The sequence below is a fragment of the Abramis brama genome (assembly GCF_963993115.1).
Source record: "Abramis brama genome assembly, chromosome: 5".
NCBI classification, from domain to species: Eukaryota; Metazoa; Chordata; class Actinopteri; order Cypriniformes; family Leuciscidae; genus Abramis; species Abramis brama.
Window position 1 is genome coordinate 19,225,254 of NC_139967.1, and position 14,467 is coordinate 19,239,720.

Here is a 14,467-nt window from a genome sequence, read left to right on the forward strand (position 1 = left end):
TTTCTTGCAAGAAAGAGCCCAGTTGAGCGGACACAACTTTTTCTAGAATTTTAGACATAAATGGAAGATTTGAAATGGGTCTATAATTTGCTAGATTATTATGATCTAATTGTGGTTTCTTAATGTGAGGTTTTATAACTGCCAGTTTAAATGTTCTTGGAACATGACCTAAATATAAAGATGAGTTAATAATATTGAGGAGAGGCTCTTCCACTACAGGTAACACTTCTTTCAGTAGTTTAGTTGGTATAGGATCTAATAAACATGTTGTTGTTTTAGATGAAGTGATAAGTTTATTTAACTCTTTTTGTTCTATAGTTGTAAAGCACTGTAATTGTTCTTATTTATGAAACCTTTTGAACTTTCATGGAACCTTTAAAAGTTCAAATTTGGATTCAAGACACTCTTGATACTCAGCATTCTTGTGATGCAAATAATAAGGTTTAATGTAATCATACAGATCAGATATTAGTGTTGTACTATTGTATCTTGTTGAAAAATCACACAAAGGCTAATTATTTGCTGAAATAAACAGGTTTATTAAGAAAGGTACTTTTACAATAAACATTCATATTATATGACTTCAGTAAATGCTCCTTTCAAGTGTTAAAGATTCATTCTTCTTTGGCCTGGGAAAGAAGGAAGAGTTAAATATTAGTCTTATTAACAAAAATGTTCTTCACTTTACACAATGAAGAGAATACAGATGTGCAAATGTCATATAGGATATGTAACATCAGCAAAATGCAATTATTATAGTTCCACTACTACTTCTAAGAGGTAGTTCATGTATTTGGATAAACAAGTTGAATAAATAATGCAAAAAAAAAAAACTCATCTACTTAGTCTAACCTTTCCAGTATCACGGCTCTTGGCTCTGAGCTTGTTGACCTGAGACTCAGAAATGTCAGCACGCTCCTCAGCCTCCTCAAGCTCATGCTGCACCTTCCTCAACTTGGACAGGTGAACATTGCCTTGCTCCTCCTAAAGTTTTTTTTTTATATATATGGTTCATATATCACGTTTCATCAAATTAGAATTCCAATATAAATAATTACAGTGTCAAAATGTTCTATTAGATTTACATACCGCCTCTTCAGCCTGCCTCTTGTAGACTTTGACCTTCAGCTGCAGTTTGTCAACCAAATCCTGGAGTCTGTTGATGTTCTTCTTGTCCTCTTCAGTCTTCAAAAAAATACATGTTTACAAAATTAAGCATTGATCCTTTACTAAAAATAGGCATTCTTTTGTCAGACTCTTTTGTCTGAACAAACTTGTGAGGAATATGGTCATACCTGATAAGTGAGCTCTTTCACTCTCCTCTCATATTTGCGGACACCTTTAACAGCATCAGCTCCACGTCTCTGCTCAGCTTCAACTTCAGCCTCAAGCTCACGGACCTAAAGAACATGTTATTTTTATTCAAACCAATCGTAACAACATACTTCATCTTGCCAATATCATAACTATAAAGAGGCTTACTCTGGACTCCAACTTCTGGAGTTGTTTCTTTCCTCCTTTCATGGCCAGATTCTCAGCCTCATCCAGACGGTGCTGCAGGTCCTTCACTGTGACCTCCAGATTCTTCTTCATCCTCTCAAGGTGAGAACTGGTGTCCTGCTCCTTCTTCAGCTCTTCTGCCATCATTGCAGCCTTTTGCATTGATACAGAAAGTCATTAGATCCACATTTTTTACGTAAAATGTATGTAAGAGTCTTATGAAACATTTGGCAGCTACTGTTGCTCACATCAGTGATGGCCTTCTTGGCCTTCTCCTCTGCATTTCTGGCTTCCTGTACAGTGTCATCAACTTCACTTTGGACCTGAACAAGGTCAGCCTCAAGCTTCTTCTTGGTGTTCAGGAGACTTGTGTTCTACAAAATGGAAAGCAACAGTTTGAACATTTTGAATGATGCTCTCAATTCCCTTAATTTCATGGAAACAATTTGCCCTTACCTGAGAGTGCAGCAGCCCAACACGCTCACTGATATCCACCAGCTCTTGTTCAGCCACTTTGCGGCCTCTCTCTGTCTGCTCCAGAGCAGCTCTCAGCTCCTCAATCTCAGACTGCATCAGAGTGTTTCTGCGCTCCACCATGGCCACCTGCTCCTTCATGTCTTCCTGTCCTCTCTGGGCATCATCAAGGTGCAGTTGGGCATCCTGAACATAACAATAGCTGTAGAATGAGCTTCCGATGTGATTTCTGCTAGGCTGTACTTACCATATGTTAGATTATTAAAAAATATATGAATACATCCCAGAGTCAAAAAGAAGAATTCCTATGCATACCTTGAGTTGTCCCTGAACATTCCTGAGCTGTTTCTGGGCCTCAGCAGCCTGGCGATTGGCGTGGCTCAGCTGAATCTCCATCTCATTAAGGTCTCCCTCCATCTTCTTCTTGATTCTCAGGGAATCATTCCTGCTCCTGACTTCAGAGTCCAGGGTGCCCTGCATGGATTCAATGACTCTCTGGCTGTTCCTCTTGATCTGCTCCATCTCCTCATCCTTCTCTGCAAGCTTCCTGTCAATCTCTCCCTTGATCTGGTTTAGCTCAAGCTGGACTCGAAGAATCTTGGACTCCTCATGCTCCAGTGTACCCTATGAAAAATAAAACAACATTTAAATATAAGAATGAAAATACACACAGTGTATTGATGAATACCACACTGTATGATGGTTCTAGCAGGAATTCCATATTAATCTCCAGATACTCACTTCAGCCTCTTCCAGGGCGGTCTGAATCTCTGCCTTCTCAGTCTCCACTGTCTTCTTGGCCTTTTCCAGCTCATGGATGCTCTTACCAGTCTCACCTATCTGCTCTGTCAGATCTGAAATCTCCTCTATAGAGAGAAAAACATATAATATGTATCATAATGCACATTCATTAATAATATGTGCTTACTTTTTAATACTCACTGAGATTTAGAACATTTAAAGGGATAGTTCACCCAAAAATGAAAATGTTATCATTAATTAATTACTCACCCTCATGTCATTACAAACCTGTAAGACTTTTATTCATCTTTGGAACACAAATGAAGATCTTTTTGATGAAATTTGAAAGCTTTCTGTCCCTCCATAGACAGCTACACAATTGATTATTTAACGCTTCAAAAAGGTTATAAAGAGATCATAAAACTAATACATGTGAATTGAGCTCTCAGATTTCATAAAAAAGATCTTAATTTGTGTTTTGAATATGAACAAAAGTCTCACGAGTTTGGAACGACATGAGGGTCAGTAATTAGTAAAAGAATTTTCAAAAAGAATTTGGGTGAACAATCCCTTTAACTTTTTTTCTAATTTAATGGCTTCATTCTTACGCTGCAGATTCTTGTTCTCTCTCTTGAGGGTCTCCAGCTGATCCAGGCTCTCCTCATAGGAGTTCTTCATCTTGAACAGTTCAGTGCTGAGTGAACGAGCCTCTTTCTGGGCACCTTCCAGCTCGGCCTGACCTTCCTCATATTTCTGCTTCCATTCTGCCAGGACCTTTGGTGGAGATATTTTAGGATAGAGTTTGTTTAAAAAATGTTGAACAAAGCCCATTCCAGCAATACTTTACAAAGAGAATATAATATGACTAAAACTGTTTACCTTGTCGAAGTTCCTCTGCTTCTTGTCAAGGTTGGCAGCCAAACCATTGGCTCTCTCCACATCGATCATGAGGTCCTCCACCTCACCCTGGAGCCTCTGTTTGGTCTTCTCCAGAGATGCACATTTGGAGTTTACGGCCTCAACTTGTTCCTCTGCCTCTTGCAGACGCTGAGCCAGCTTCTTCCTGTTAAGTAATACACATTATTTAGAATTCTAATCTATAAAATAGCTGTGAGAGTTAGGAATATTATACAATAATATACATACTTGGACTCTTCAAGCTCCTCAGTGCGCTGGATGGCATCAGTTTCATATTTGGTTCTCCACTGAGCAACCTCACTGTTGGCCTTTGACATTCCCCGCTGCAGCTCAGCCTTTGCCTCCTGCTCTTCCTCAAACTGCTCACGGAGCAGGTCGCAGTCATGACGGGCTGATTGCACAGCATGGGCCAGTGCGTTCTTAGCCTAAGGGACAAAGTCACATAATATTATTGTATTATTGTCTCTACAGTAAAGTAATTCATGAATTGAGTATGCTGTATTACCTTAACCTCCTCTTCAATAAGCCTCTTAAGCTCCTCAATTTGCTGAGTGAAAGCTTGTTTGCCTCTGGTGAGCTGAGAAACCAGAGCCTCCTTCTCCTCCAGCTGACGGCCAAACTCACCTGTATAGATTTAGATTCACTGTGTCAGATTGTGCTGTCTCTATCAGTTACTATCAAAACAAACTCCTTGAAAGCAAAATGTAAATAAGTGTGTTTTCTTCTGATAAGACTGTAAGAAATGCAGTGCTATATATAATCTTAATACACCACACTCAGTTACTGTTGGAATACTATTAATTTATTCATGATTGTCATTAGTTACCATTTTCAGTTTGAAGTCTTGCTTTTTGAGCACTGAGGTCATTTAACTGGCGAATGTTCTCATCATTCTTGGATTTTATTTCACTAAGTTGGTCCTCAAGTGTGCGGCACATCTTCTCAAGATTAGCCTGCAAATACAAAAGTCATTAGATAATTGAAAAACTTCAACATGTTATGTATTCTTTAAACATAAAATTTCCTACTTTTCCTTTGGAAACAGCTTCCATGTTGCTGGAAAGATCGTCAATCTCCATTTTGAATTCGCTCTTCTCTTTCTCAAGCTTCTGCTTGACACGCTGCAGGTTGTCGATTTGCTCTCCCAGCTCGGCCACACTGTCTGCCTGCTTCTTGCGGAGGGCAGCAGCAGTAGCTTCATGCTGGAGGGTGGACTCTTCAAGATCACGACGCAGCTTCTGGAATTCAGCTTCACGCTTCTTATTCATCTCAATCTGAGCAGCAGTGGCTCCTCCAGCCTCCTCAAGCCTCTCACTGATCTCCTCAAGTTCCCTGGAGAGATCAGCTCTCTGCTTTTCAACCTTGGCACGAGCAGCGCGCTCAGCCTCGATCTCTTCCTCCAGTTCCTCAATGCGGGCCTATGGTGGTAAGTAGTTAATTAGATTTTTGGTTATCTGTATTTGATCATAATGTAATGTTTGAAAAAAATCTCTAAATACCTGAAGCTCCTTGATTTTCTTCTGGAGTTGAGCACCTAGAGATTGTTCATCTTCAATCTTGCTGAGCAGCTGACTTGTTTCAAAGTCTTTCCTGTTCAACAATAAGTAGTTGTAAAAAAAAACATAACACAACAATAAAAAATTTCAATGTTTTCAAAGATTTCCTGCTTTAATTACTTTTTTATTTTCTCCTCTGATTGCTGCTTGTCATTCTCCAGGTCCATGATGGACTCTTGGGATAATTTCAGGTCTCCTTCAAGCTTTCTCTTGGTTCTCTCCAGGTCCATGCGGAGCTTCTTCTCTTGTTCAAGGGAACCCTCAAGCTACAGGACAATGATATATAAAATATGTTCACAGCAGAAAACAGTTGATTTGATGAATTAATATAATTAATTTACATAATCAACTCACATCATCAACTTGCTGCTCAAGCTTTGTCTTGGATTTGGTCAGGGTGTTGACTTTGTCCTCCTCAGCCTGAAGATCATCCAGTGTCTGCTGATGTGCCTCTTGGAGGGCTTTCTTCTCCTTCGTAACCTTAGCAATGCTCTCATCCTGAGCTGCCATTTCCTCAGTCAAGTTCTTGACCTGTAGGATTTTTTGTTCCAAATAAGCTTAAATATCACAATTCATATTCTATATCAATATTTAAAACGAAGATTAAATTAAATCTTAAACCAACTCAATCTCTAACCTTATTCTCAGTGGCATGTTTCTCCTTCTCCACTTTAGCCAAGGTGAGCTCCAAGTCATCAATGTCTTTCTTCAGCTCAGAGCACTCATCCTCCAGTTTCCTCTTCTTGGCTGTCAGTTCAGCATTGATTTCTTCCTCATCCTCCAGTCTCTCAGTTGTCTCTTTGAGTTTAGCTTCAAGCTGGATTTTGCTTTTAATCAGACCCTCACACCTCTCCTCAGCATCTGAGAGATTCTCAGAGTCCTGTTTGTAAAATAGATTGCTATTTCATTGGAAACAACCTTGCTCATTTTTAATGTAGCCAAAATTCAGTTAATTATAAAATATACTCACAGATGCAACTTGCAGCTGCAGATCATTTTTCTCTTGCAACAGTGCTACCATCTTCTCTTCAAGCTCCTTCTTTTTGGCTTCAGCCTTAACCAAAGCCTCTTTGCATTTCGCATAGTCCTCTTTCATGTTTGCCAGCTCCTTCTCAGTCTCTGCACTCTGAAGCAGAGGCTTAATCTTGTAATAAACCTTCATCCATGGCCAGTGTTTGACATTCATGAATGAACGGATGTTGTATTGGATGGTGTAAATCGCCTCCCTGTGAATAATTCATCATTAAATGGCATAATCATCATTAAGTTTGCACAGTTATCATTGATGTCATCTTTACTCATTACAATAATCACCTCCTCTCCATCATTTTCACATACTCCCTCCTCATCAGGTAACCACGGCAAAGAGCCTGAGTCATTGTGACCAGAGTAGCCAGTTTCTCATCACGCATCTCCTCAAGAACACCCAGAAGACCAGCTTTGAAGAACACCTGAATTTATGTAAAACAGTAAATCTAAATATATTGATTTAAACTGTATAAGCTAAATGACCATGATCACTGAATCTTTGGAATGTGTAAAGCTAAATAATGAACCTTTGTATGTCCAAATCTGTAGTCGTCATGATTAATGTCGATGGATCCCAGGAGTTTCTCACTGGCCTTCTTGTTATCCATAAACTGTCCATCTGGGATAACACCGGCATTCAGCACCTTGTATCTGTGGAAAATGTATCAAAATACTTCATATCTTTTAATTAGGAGCCTCCTAGGAAATGTTGTTTTCATGTGGTCCCATTTACCTCTGCTTAAAGTCACCATATTGGATTCTGCTGGGGAAGCCCTTTGTGCAGATTCTGATGCCCTCCAGAACACCATTACACCTCAGCTGGTGGATAACCAGGAAGTTCTCCATGAGACCTAAAACAAACAGTTTACACCATGAACTTGGTAAATTAACTCAAATATTGAGAACCAAAATATCTGTACTTTTTTTTTTTTTTTATACTTTACCTGGAGTCTTGGACTCATTAGGAATCAGGCAACGCACAAAGTGAGGGTGAGTGCTCCTCAAGTTGGTCATGAGTTTGCCCAAGTTCTCCTGTGGAGAATAGAAAAAGGTTGGCATGCTTTGTATTTCTTTTTTTTTTCTAAAATGAAGCAATATTACTGTGATGTCATCTCTATACATACCCTGAACTGGGAGGACACAGTCTGCATGGAGCCACCCTTCTTCTTGCCTCCCTTTTTAGAAGTATCTATTGAGATAAAAATACAAAGGAAACTAGAAGTTGCAAAATAAATGCAAAAACAAGAAAGAAAGTTCAAAATTTAATCAAAGTTTTGTTAAATAGATTTTTTCTTTACCCTCAACAACAGGTGGGTAGAGAGCAGCCAGCAGTTTGACAGAAGACTTCTGGTACAGCTGCAGAACAGAATCATTCAGTGGATCCTTGTTCTTGTCCAACCAGCCAGTGATATTGTAGTCCACAGTTCCAGCGTAGTGAACCAGGGAGAAGTGGGCTTCAGCCTTGCCTTTGGCAGGCTTTGGTTTCTCGAAAGCTTTGTTCTTGCCAAGATGCTGATCATATAGCTTGTTCTTGAAGGAAGTGTCTGAAGCCTTGGGGAACATGCACTCCTCTTCAAGGATGGAGAAGATACCCATGGGCTGTTTATAAAAGAATGTTGTTTATTATCAAAAATAGGAGATTTTGAGAATAGGATCAATGGAAATTAATAAATTCATAAACCATTGATAACCTTCTCAATGAGCTCAATGCAAGAAGCCAAGTCCATGCCGAAATCAATGAACTCCCAAACAATGCCCTCCTTCTTGTACTCCTCTTGCTCCAGCACAAACATGGTGTGGTTGAAAAACTGTTGCAGTTTCTCATTGGTGAAGTTGATGCACAGCTGCTCCATGCTGTTGTACTGGAGGACAAAAAAATGACAGAAACATTTACTACCTTCTGAATATCATTCATTTTGACATAAAAAGAGATAAAAGAATCATTCTTACATCAAAGATCTCAAAGCCAGCAATATCCAGTACGCCAATGTAGAAATTTCTTTGTTGTTTTGTGTCCAACATCTGGTTGATACGAATGACCATCCACAAGAACATCCTCTCGTAGATAGATTTGGCCAAGGCGCTAACAGAGTTGTACACCTGTAAGTAGAATAGAAAGGATATTTTATTCTGCTTCTGCAATTAGCCAGAATTTTAGGTTAAATATATATGTATTAATGTTACTATACCTGTGGTACGGTCTGGCCTTTGGTCACATACTCATTTCCGACCTTGACTCTAGGGTAGCACAAACCCTTCAGCATATCAGCAGAGTTCAAACCCAGAAGGTAGGCGATTTTGTCAGCCTCTGTTAAATACATTTTAAAATAAATTATCTTTGCTCTATAGAGTCTTTTGTGTAAAATTATAATAAATCAGGCACTAGGTACTTTCCCTTTCATTTTTAGATTTATTGATATGCATGCAACTTCTAGTTTATATTTACACTAAACATTTTATACACAGTTTCTGTTGTCAGCAAAGTCGGTTACTATTTCAAAGCCCAGGATAACACAAGTCTCACCCTCTGTGCCATCAGGCTCAGCCTGCTCCTCACGCTGCTTCTGCTTGAACTTCATGTTACCATGATGAAGCACCGCTCCAGTGAACTTGTAGATGCACATTTTCTCCTCACTTGAGAAACCAAGAATGTCAATAGCATCCTGTAAATTACAGAGAATAATGAAATATATAATTTGCCATATTTAAATAGAATATGTCAATATTCAAATAGCAATGACTCACATCAGTAGCATCCAGCTCAGCTTTATCATCAATGCTGGCCACTGTGATCTGACCCTGACTGCACATGGGGAAGTCATAGGGGTTGGTGGTGATGAGCGACATTTCTGTAAAATACACAGCATTTATGAAATAGCATCTTACAATATTATTTGAAACATTGAATTAATGAAATATGTGCACCTACCAATAATCTCAGGCTTATGGTTGGTCATCATCTGGAAGAAGATGTGGTAGCCTCTCTCATCTGGAAGCTGGAATGACACTCTAGACTTCTCCAGCAGATCTGTTGAGAGAATGTACTTGAGTCACAATCATCTGAAGAGTGACAGACAAAGACAACTGTTCAGGATGGATCAATAAAATCATGTCCACCTACATGTCTCAATGTCAGCACTAGCCAGTTTTCCAGTGGCGCCGAAATGAATTCTGATGAATTTACCCTGTTTAAATCATAATAGTATAATACATAAATAATTATTATAATCTCTTTATAGAAAACTATGTACAGTAAAATTGAACACAACTGACCATCTGTACTGTAAATAAACAGTGGTTAACTTACAAAACGAGAAGAGTTGTCATTTCTCACAGTCTTGGCATTACCATAAGCCTCAAGCAGAGGGTTGGCAGCAATGATCTGGTCCTCAAGAGAGCCCTGTGATATTTGAAGGGTTTTCATTTATTTTCAATTGTTTTTCTATTTCATGACTAAACACAATTTATAGGCATTTCACAAATTCACATATCGTATAGTTTGTGAGATGAGTGTAAATCATCATCTTTTAAAATATTATATATGACATAGTTTTGTATCTCATACCTTTATTTTACTGGACTCTTTCTTGACACCTGACACTGCAACTGTGGCAAAGTACTGGATGACACGTTTCGTGTTCACAGTCTTTCCAGCACCAGATTCTCCACTGGTTTATAAGAGATTAGAAGACAGAAGTTTGAAAGACATGTAGACTTTTCAAAGTATATTCAATCTTTGTTCAATCTTAAATTCTATTTTGTAAATATCTCCATAAATGTTCCATCTATGTTATACTTTTCATTTTTGTCATGGTCTGAAATTAAATGAAAATACTTACGTAATCAGGACAGACTGGTTTTCTCTATCTGTTGATTGAAATTTGTAAAATATTGGGTAAATATTTATTATATTAACAGCAACATCTACTTCATCTTAATTAATTCTATAGAAATGAATTCCATAATGTCTTACCACACTGCATGAACTGATATGCGTTGTCAGAGACAGAGAAGATGTGGGGTGGGGCCTCCATACGCTTTTTGCCTCTGTAGGCAGACACCACTTCTGCATCATACACTGGGAGCCACTTGTAGGGGTTCACAGTTGCGCAGAAGAGTCCAGAGTAGGTCTGAAATGAGCAGAGACATGGTCAGAGTCCAACAACACAGAAAAAATTAACTTAAATGCTTTTTATGTCGTTTCAGAACTTACGTAGATCATCCATGCAGCATAACGCTCTTTGAGGTTATACAGCACAGAGGCTTCATTGAGATGGGTCATCATGGCCATGTCCTCAATCTTGTCATACTTGGGAGGATTCATTGGGTAGACATCTTCTTCCTTAGCAACTCTCTCCTATAAATTTGATAAATTAGATATTAGATATAAAAGAAAACAATGAAATAAGTAATTTAATGAGCATCTACATGAAATGGAAATTCAAATTTACCTCCTTAGTGTCAAGCAAAACAACTGTGACTTTGCCACCGTCTTTGCTCTTGATTGTTCCCTTGAGGTACAACTCTTTGGCATCAACCACATAGCAGGCAGTCTTGGCATCAAACGGTCTGGCCTGAGCCTCCATTCTCTCCCTCTCAGGCTTACGAAGGTAAATGGCAGCTTTGCCATAAATCTCCATCTCCGCGTCCGTACTCATGGTGGCGGCTTACTAAAGAGAGAAAATATCAACTTATCCATTACAAATTTCATAAATATTCAACAAAGGCAAGACACTTAAAATATAAAACACATGAATTGTGTTAGGAAAGAGGCATATTCCTAAGTGTAGGCTTACTCATGAATACAGATACATAAATCAATACTAGATAAACATTTAGATAGCAAGCAAGAAGCAGATAAGGGGCCCATTAATGGCAAAAAATGTCGATTGAATATGTCTTTCTGGTGATAAAATTGAAATGCTAGTGTCAGGGGATGGCACATACAGTACAATATGATTTGTGGCATATATGAAGTTTCAGGACAATACAGAGATTTTCTGACAAATATTAAGAAATTTCTGTCACAGATTTGGTTTCATTATATTAACTTTTCTAATGATTTAGATGTATTCAAATCTCATGATGGATTATGATAGCAACACTGCATCCCAAGTTTGAATTTAATCAGACCATCAGTTCTGTAGTTTGAACCAATTTCATGTTTTGCTCTATTATAGCATCATCAATTGGCCCTTTCCCGCTTCTTTTTCTGTTTCCTCAGACTGAGTCTGCACATAAATGTGTCAAATGTCCTCTGCATTTGGGCCAAATTTGTATAACTTTCCCACAAGGGGTTCTATGGGCTCTCATAGACTCAAAAGTGGTAGAAGAAAAACAGAATACAATACAGATACAACACAATAAAAGCGAATACAATAGGTGGTATATTTGGCACCAAAATAAAGGGTCAATGGGACCCCTTCCTTAAATTCATCTTACTAATATATTTTAAACACATTTATTTGTAAATAAATTACATAGGTTTTTAAAAACAGCATGCTTCACCAGTTTTCGTCTATAATACAGACTGTAACAACTGTTTTCTTCTGCCCTAATCCAAACACTGAATCATAAACTCACTTGCCTTTTGTCCTTGAGACCAGATGAAATGTTCACTTTTTTAACTGTGGATAAAAATAAAATAATAATAATTTAAAAAAAAAATCATTACAATGTATTAATATAAATAAAAAACACAATTACTTTGAGTACAGACGCATAAGTGATGATGTTAAATTCCTTTCAGTCACAGTCAGCACAGGCTCTTACCCCTTGATGGAACTTCTGAGGTCTCTTCTCTTCTCTGCATCTCTTCTGGTCTACCCTCTTGGCTTTTATAGAAGTTGATAATGCACACTAAGCAGAATCTATACATGGGCAACCTGATATATGATGAGCTCCCATTTTGTAAGAAATGTATGGACAGTCTGACAGACGTCCTACCTGATGAAATCAGTTATAAGTCAAACCTTTATCCTAAACTTCCATTTCAAAGTTCTTGTATATTACAATTATTTGTTTTTAGTCTATTAATATCTTAGTTTGACATATGACACACACTGAAGTAAATACATCCTTTTTTGGAAGAGGGTAGACCTACCTTCAGCCACCCCTCACATTTTTTTAAATCAGAAAACATTTCACCCTTTCACCCATGGAAGTTCTTGTAGAACTAATGTGGCAGCAATTGGGCTAAACAATAAAATATGTTACAGATCTGACAACATTTGTTCAAGAACATAGAAGAATATATAGAATAACACTGTAAAATATGTCTAATACAGTGAAAACACAACAAGTGTCAGTTTTTCTTTGTAGAAGAAAGCCAGTGATAAAAATGGCACATTCCCATCATGCAAAAATCCCTTTGTTATAATTTCTGCAAATATTCAAAGATTGTAGACATTTCTTGGTCTTCAACAGCTACAGTCTAAGCCTCAGTCAGCCACATGGAGACTAAAATGATTCAAAACCACATGTTCACCCTTGAGTGGTCAAAGCCAGCAAACAATGCTAATTACCATGCTGTAAAGAGAATATCTCGTCTGTCGTCATATCTCTCGTTGTACGTCATTAACAACTAGATCATCTTGTTAATGACAAAAACTGAACATCTAGTCTAGATGTTCAGTTTTTGTTATTATCATTACTATTATTATTATTATTATTATTGTAAATGCAGTCATCACTACCAGGGGCTGAGCTAGACTCTCAGTACAGTGGGGCCCTCTGCTACCAAGTCATTTTAAAATTAAAACCGTTAAAAAAAAAAACGTAAAATATCTGATGAATGCATATGTAATAATGTGTCACTTGTTGAGCCAAGTAAGCTGATATGTTAAATAAAACACAAAGAAAAGCCACAATTTTTGACAAGTTTGTATTGACGAACAAAGAAAACAGTTTGCAAGTCAAGTAAAAATGTTTCAGCAACACGGACAGATTCTGCACATTCAGATGCTCCCAATATAGCCTACTGTAACGGAGCTGCCAACATTGTGCAAACTCCGAACCCGTGCATGAGATAGCCTATTCAAAGCAACGCAATTTCTTCAAACGTTTGCGATATAACGAAATTTTAATTTGAATTACAATGGTCTTTGTGCTTTTTGATTAGGCCTATTTATTATGTGCAACATTTAAATTAATATTCAGAAACGGGTAAAGTTACTTCTACCGTTTGTTTTTCGGATTAACTTTTATTAGCCTGCAAACCAAAATAAAATGGGCCTAGGCTACTTGATTATTATTATTATTATTATTATTATTATTATTATTATTATTAAATTGGATGGGCTATCTCTGCTATTCTGAATTAACAGGATAGTTATTTTTTTTCTTCTGCAGAACAAATTGTATAAAAACGAATAGCATACGAATAATAATAAATAAATAAATAAATCATATAAAGATCAAGAAATCCAGAAAAAATGCTTAACAAAATTACGAAAATAAGGATAAATTATGTTTGACAGGGAACGCATCTCAAGGTCGCATGCACAGACAAATAAAATATTAAGCTATTAAAGTTAGAAAAGTTCAGAGAGTGATTTTCTTTTTCTTTTGTTCTTTGATCAACATTAGCCTAATGGTAGCAGCGAGTATATGCTGTCAGTTTAATAGATTCAATAGACATAGGCTTATTGTTTTTCTTTCTCAACCATTTAAGACAAAACAGACTGTTTACGGGGATATTTGAACTTGAAAAAAGGTTGAATTTCCGTGGTTGAAACAACAATTCTTCTAATGTTTATCCATGTTTATTTGATGCTATAAATTAACTAGAAGGATAATTGTGATATATAATTGTGTATGTGTCCATGCACTATATAAGAGGCGGCTCTTTTCGTGCTTTGTGAGAAAACAGAAAACAGCGGGCATCCAGACGTGTTCTCTCGCATATTGCGCTTGAAGAATGCTATCAAGAAGAACACCGTTCCTGTCCAGTGACGCAAGATCGGCGGCGTTTGAGGGGCCCCTAATTGGCACGGGGCCCTGGGGCGGCCGCACCCAAGCACCCACGCTATCTCCGCTACTGGTCACTACCTTAAATTACTAAACTGTGTGTGTACAGAACAGGATTAAGCACTAAAAGGTGAACTGACAGCTGAATTTAGCTGCATTGCTTATGTGGCCTTAAAGCTTCCTTCTAGAGGTTTAAAGCTACATCCACCAAACTCAGCTCAGACCTTCAGACTGTTCTGACTCGGGTTGCTATATCTTTTCTATTGGACTTTCGGTTTTCC

The 14,467-nt window shown here is 37.8% G+C and overlaps 1 protein-coding gene across 1 annotated transcript; it reads right to left on the bottom strand.

Moving 5' to 3' along the window:
* Positions 1 to 515: 515 nt before the first annotated feature.
* On the bottom strand, positions 516 to 12,031 carry LOC311082380 (myosin heavy chain, fast skeletal muscle-like). Its single transcript, XM_084113170.1, has 41 exons — positions 11,991 to 12,031; positions 11,806 to 11,845; positions 10,670 to 10,888; positions 10,432 to 10,575; positions 10,192 to 10,348; positions 10,058 to 10,085; positions 9,784 to 9,886; positions 9,526 to 9,618; positions 9,340 to 9,403; positions 9,148 to 9,246; positions 8,964 to 9,067; positions 8,743 to 8,881; positions 8,408 to 8,526; positions 8,169 to 8,318; positions 7,910 to 8,080; positions 7,517 to 7,817; positions 7,343 to 7,407; positions 7,163 to 7,250; positions 6,952 to 7,069; positions 6,746 to 6,869; positions 6,504 to 6,640; positions 6,160 to 6,415; positions 5,827 to 6,069; positions 5,544 to 5,720; positions 5,310 to 5,455; positions 5,133 to 5,223; positions 4,662 to 5,051; positions 4,460 to 4,586; positions 4,139 to 4,257; positions 3,862 to 4,058; positions 3,595 to 3,778; positions 3,324 to 3,489; positions 2,716 to 2,840; positions 2,290 to 2,598; positions 1,957 to 2,160; positions 1,749 to 1,874; positions 1,483 to 1,653; positions 1,296 to 1,400; positions 1,090 to 1,185; positions 853 to 984; positions 516 to 629 (listed from the first exon to the last, which is right to left on the bottom strand). The coding sequence occupies exons 3-41, from the start codon at positions 10,874 to 10,876 to the stop codon at positions 615 to 617; spliced, it is 5,790 nt and encodes a 1,929-aa protein (XP_083969296.1). The 5' UTR covers positions 10,877 to 10,888; positions 11,806 to 11,845; positions 11,991 to 12,031; the 3' UTR covers positions 516 to 614.
* Positions 12,032 to 14,467: the final 2,436 nt, after the last annotated feature.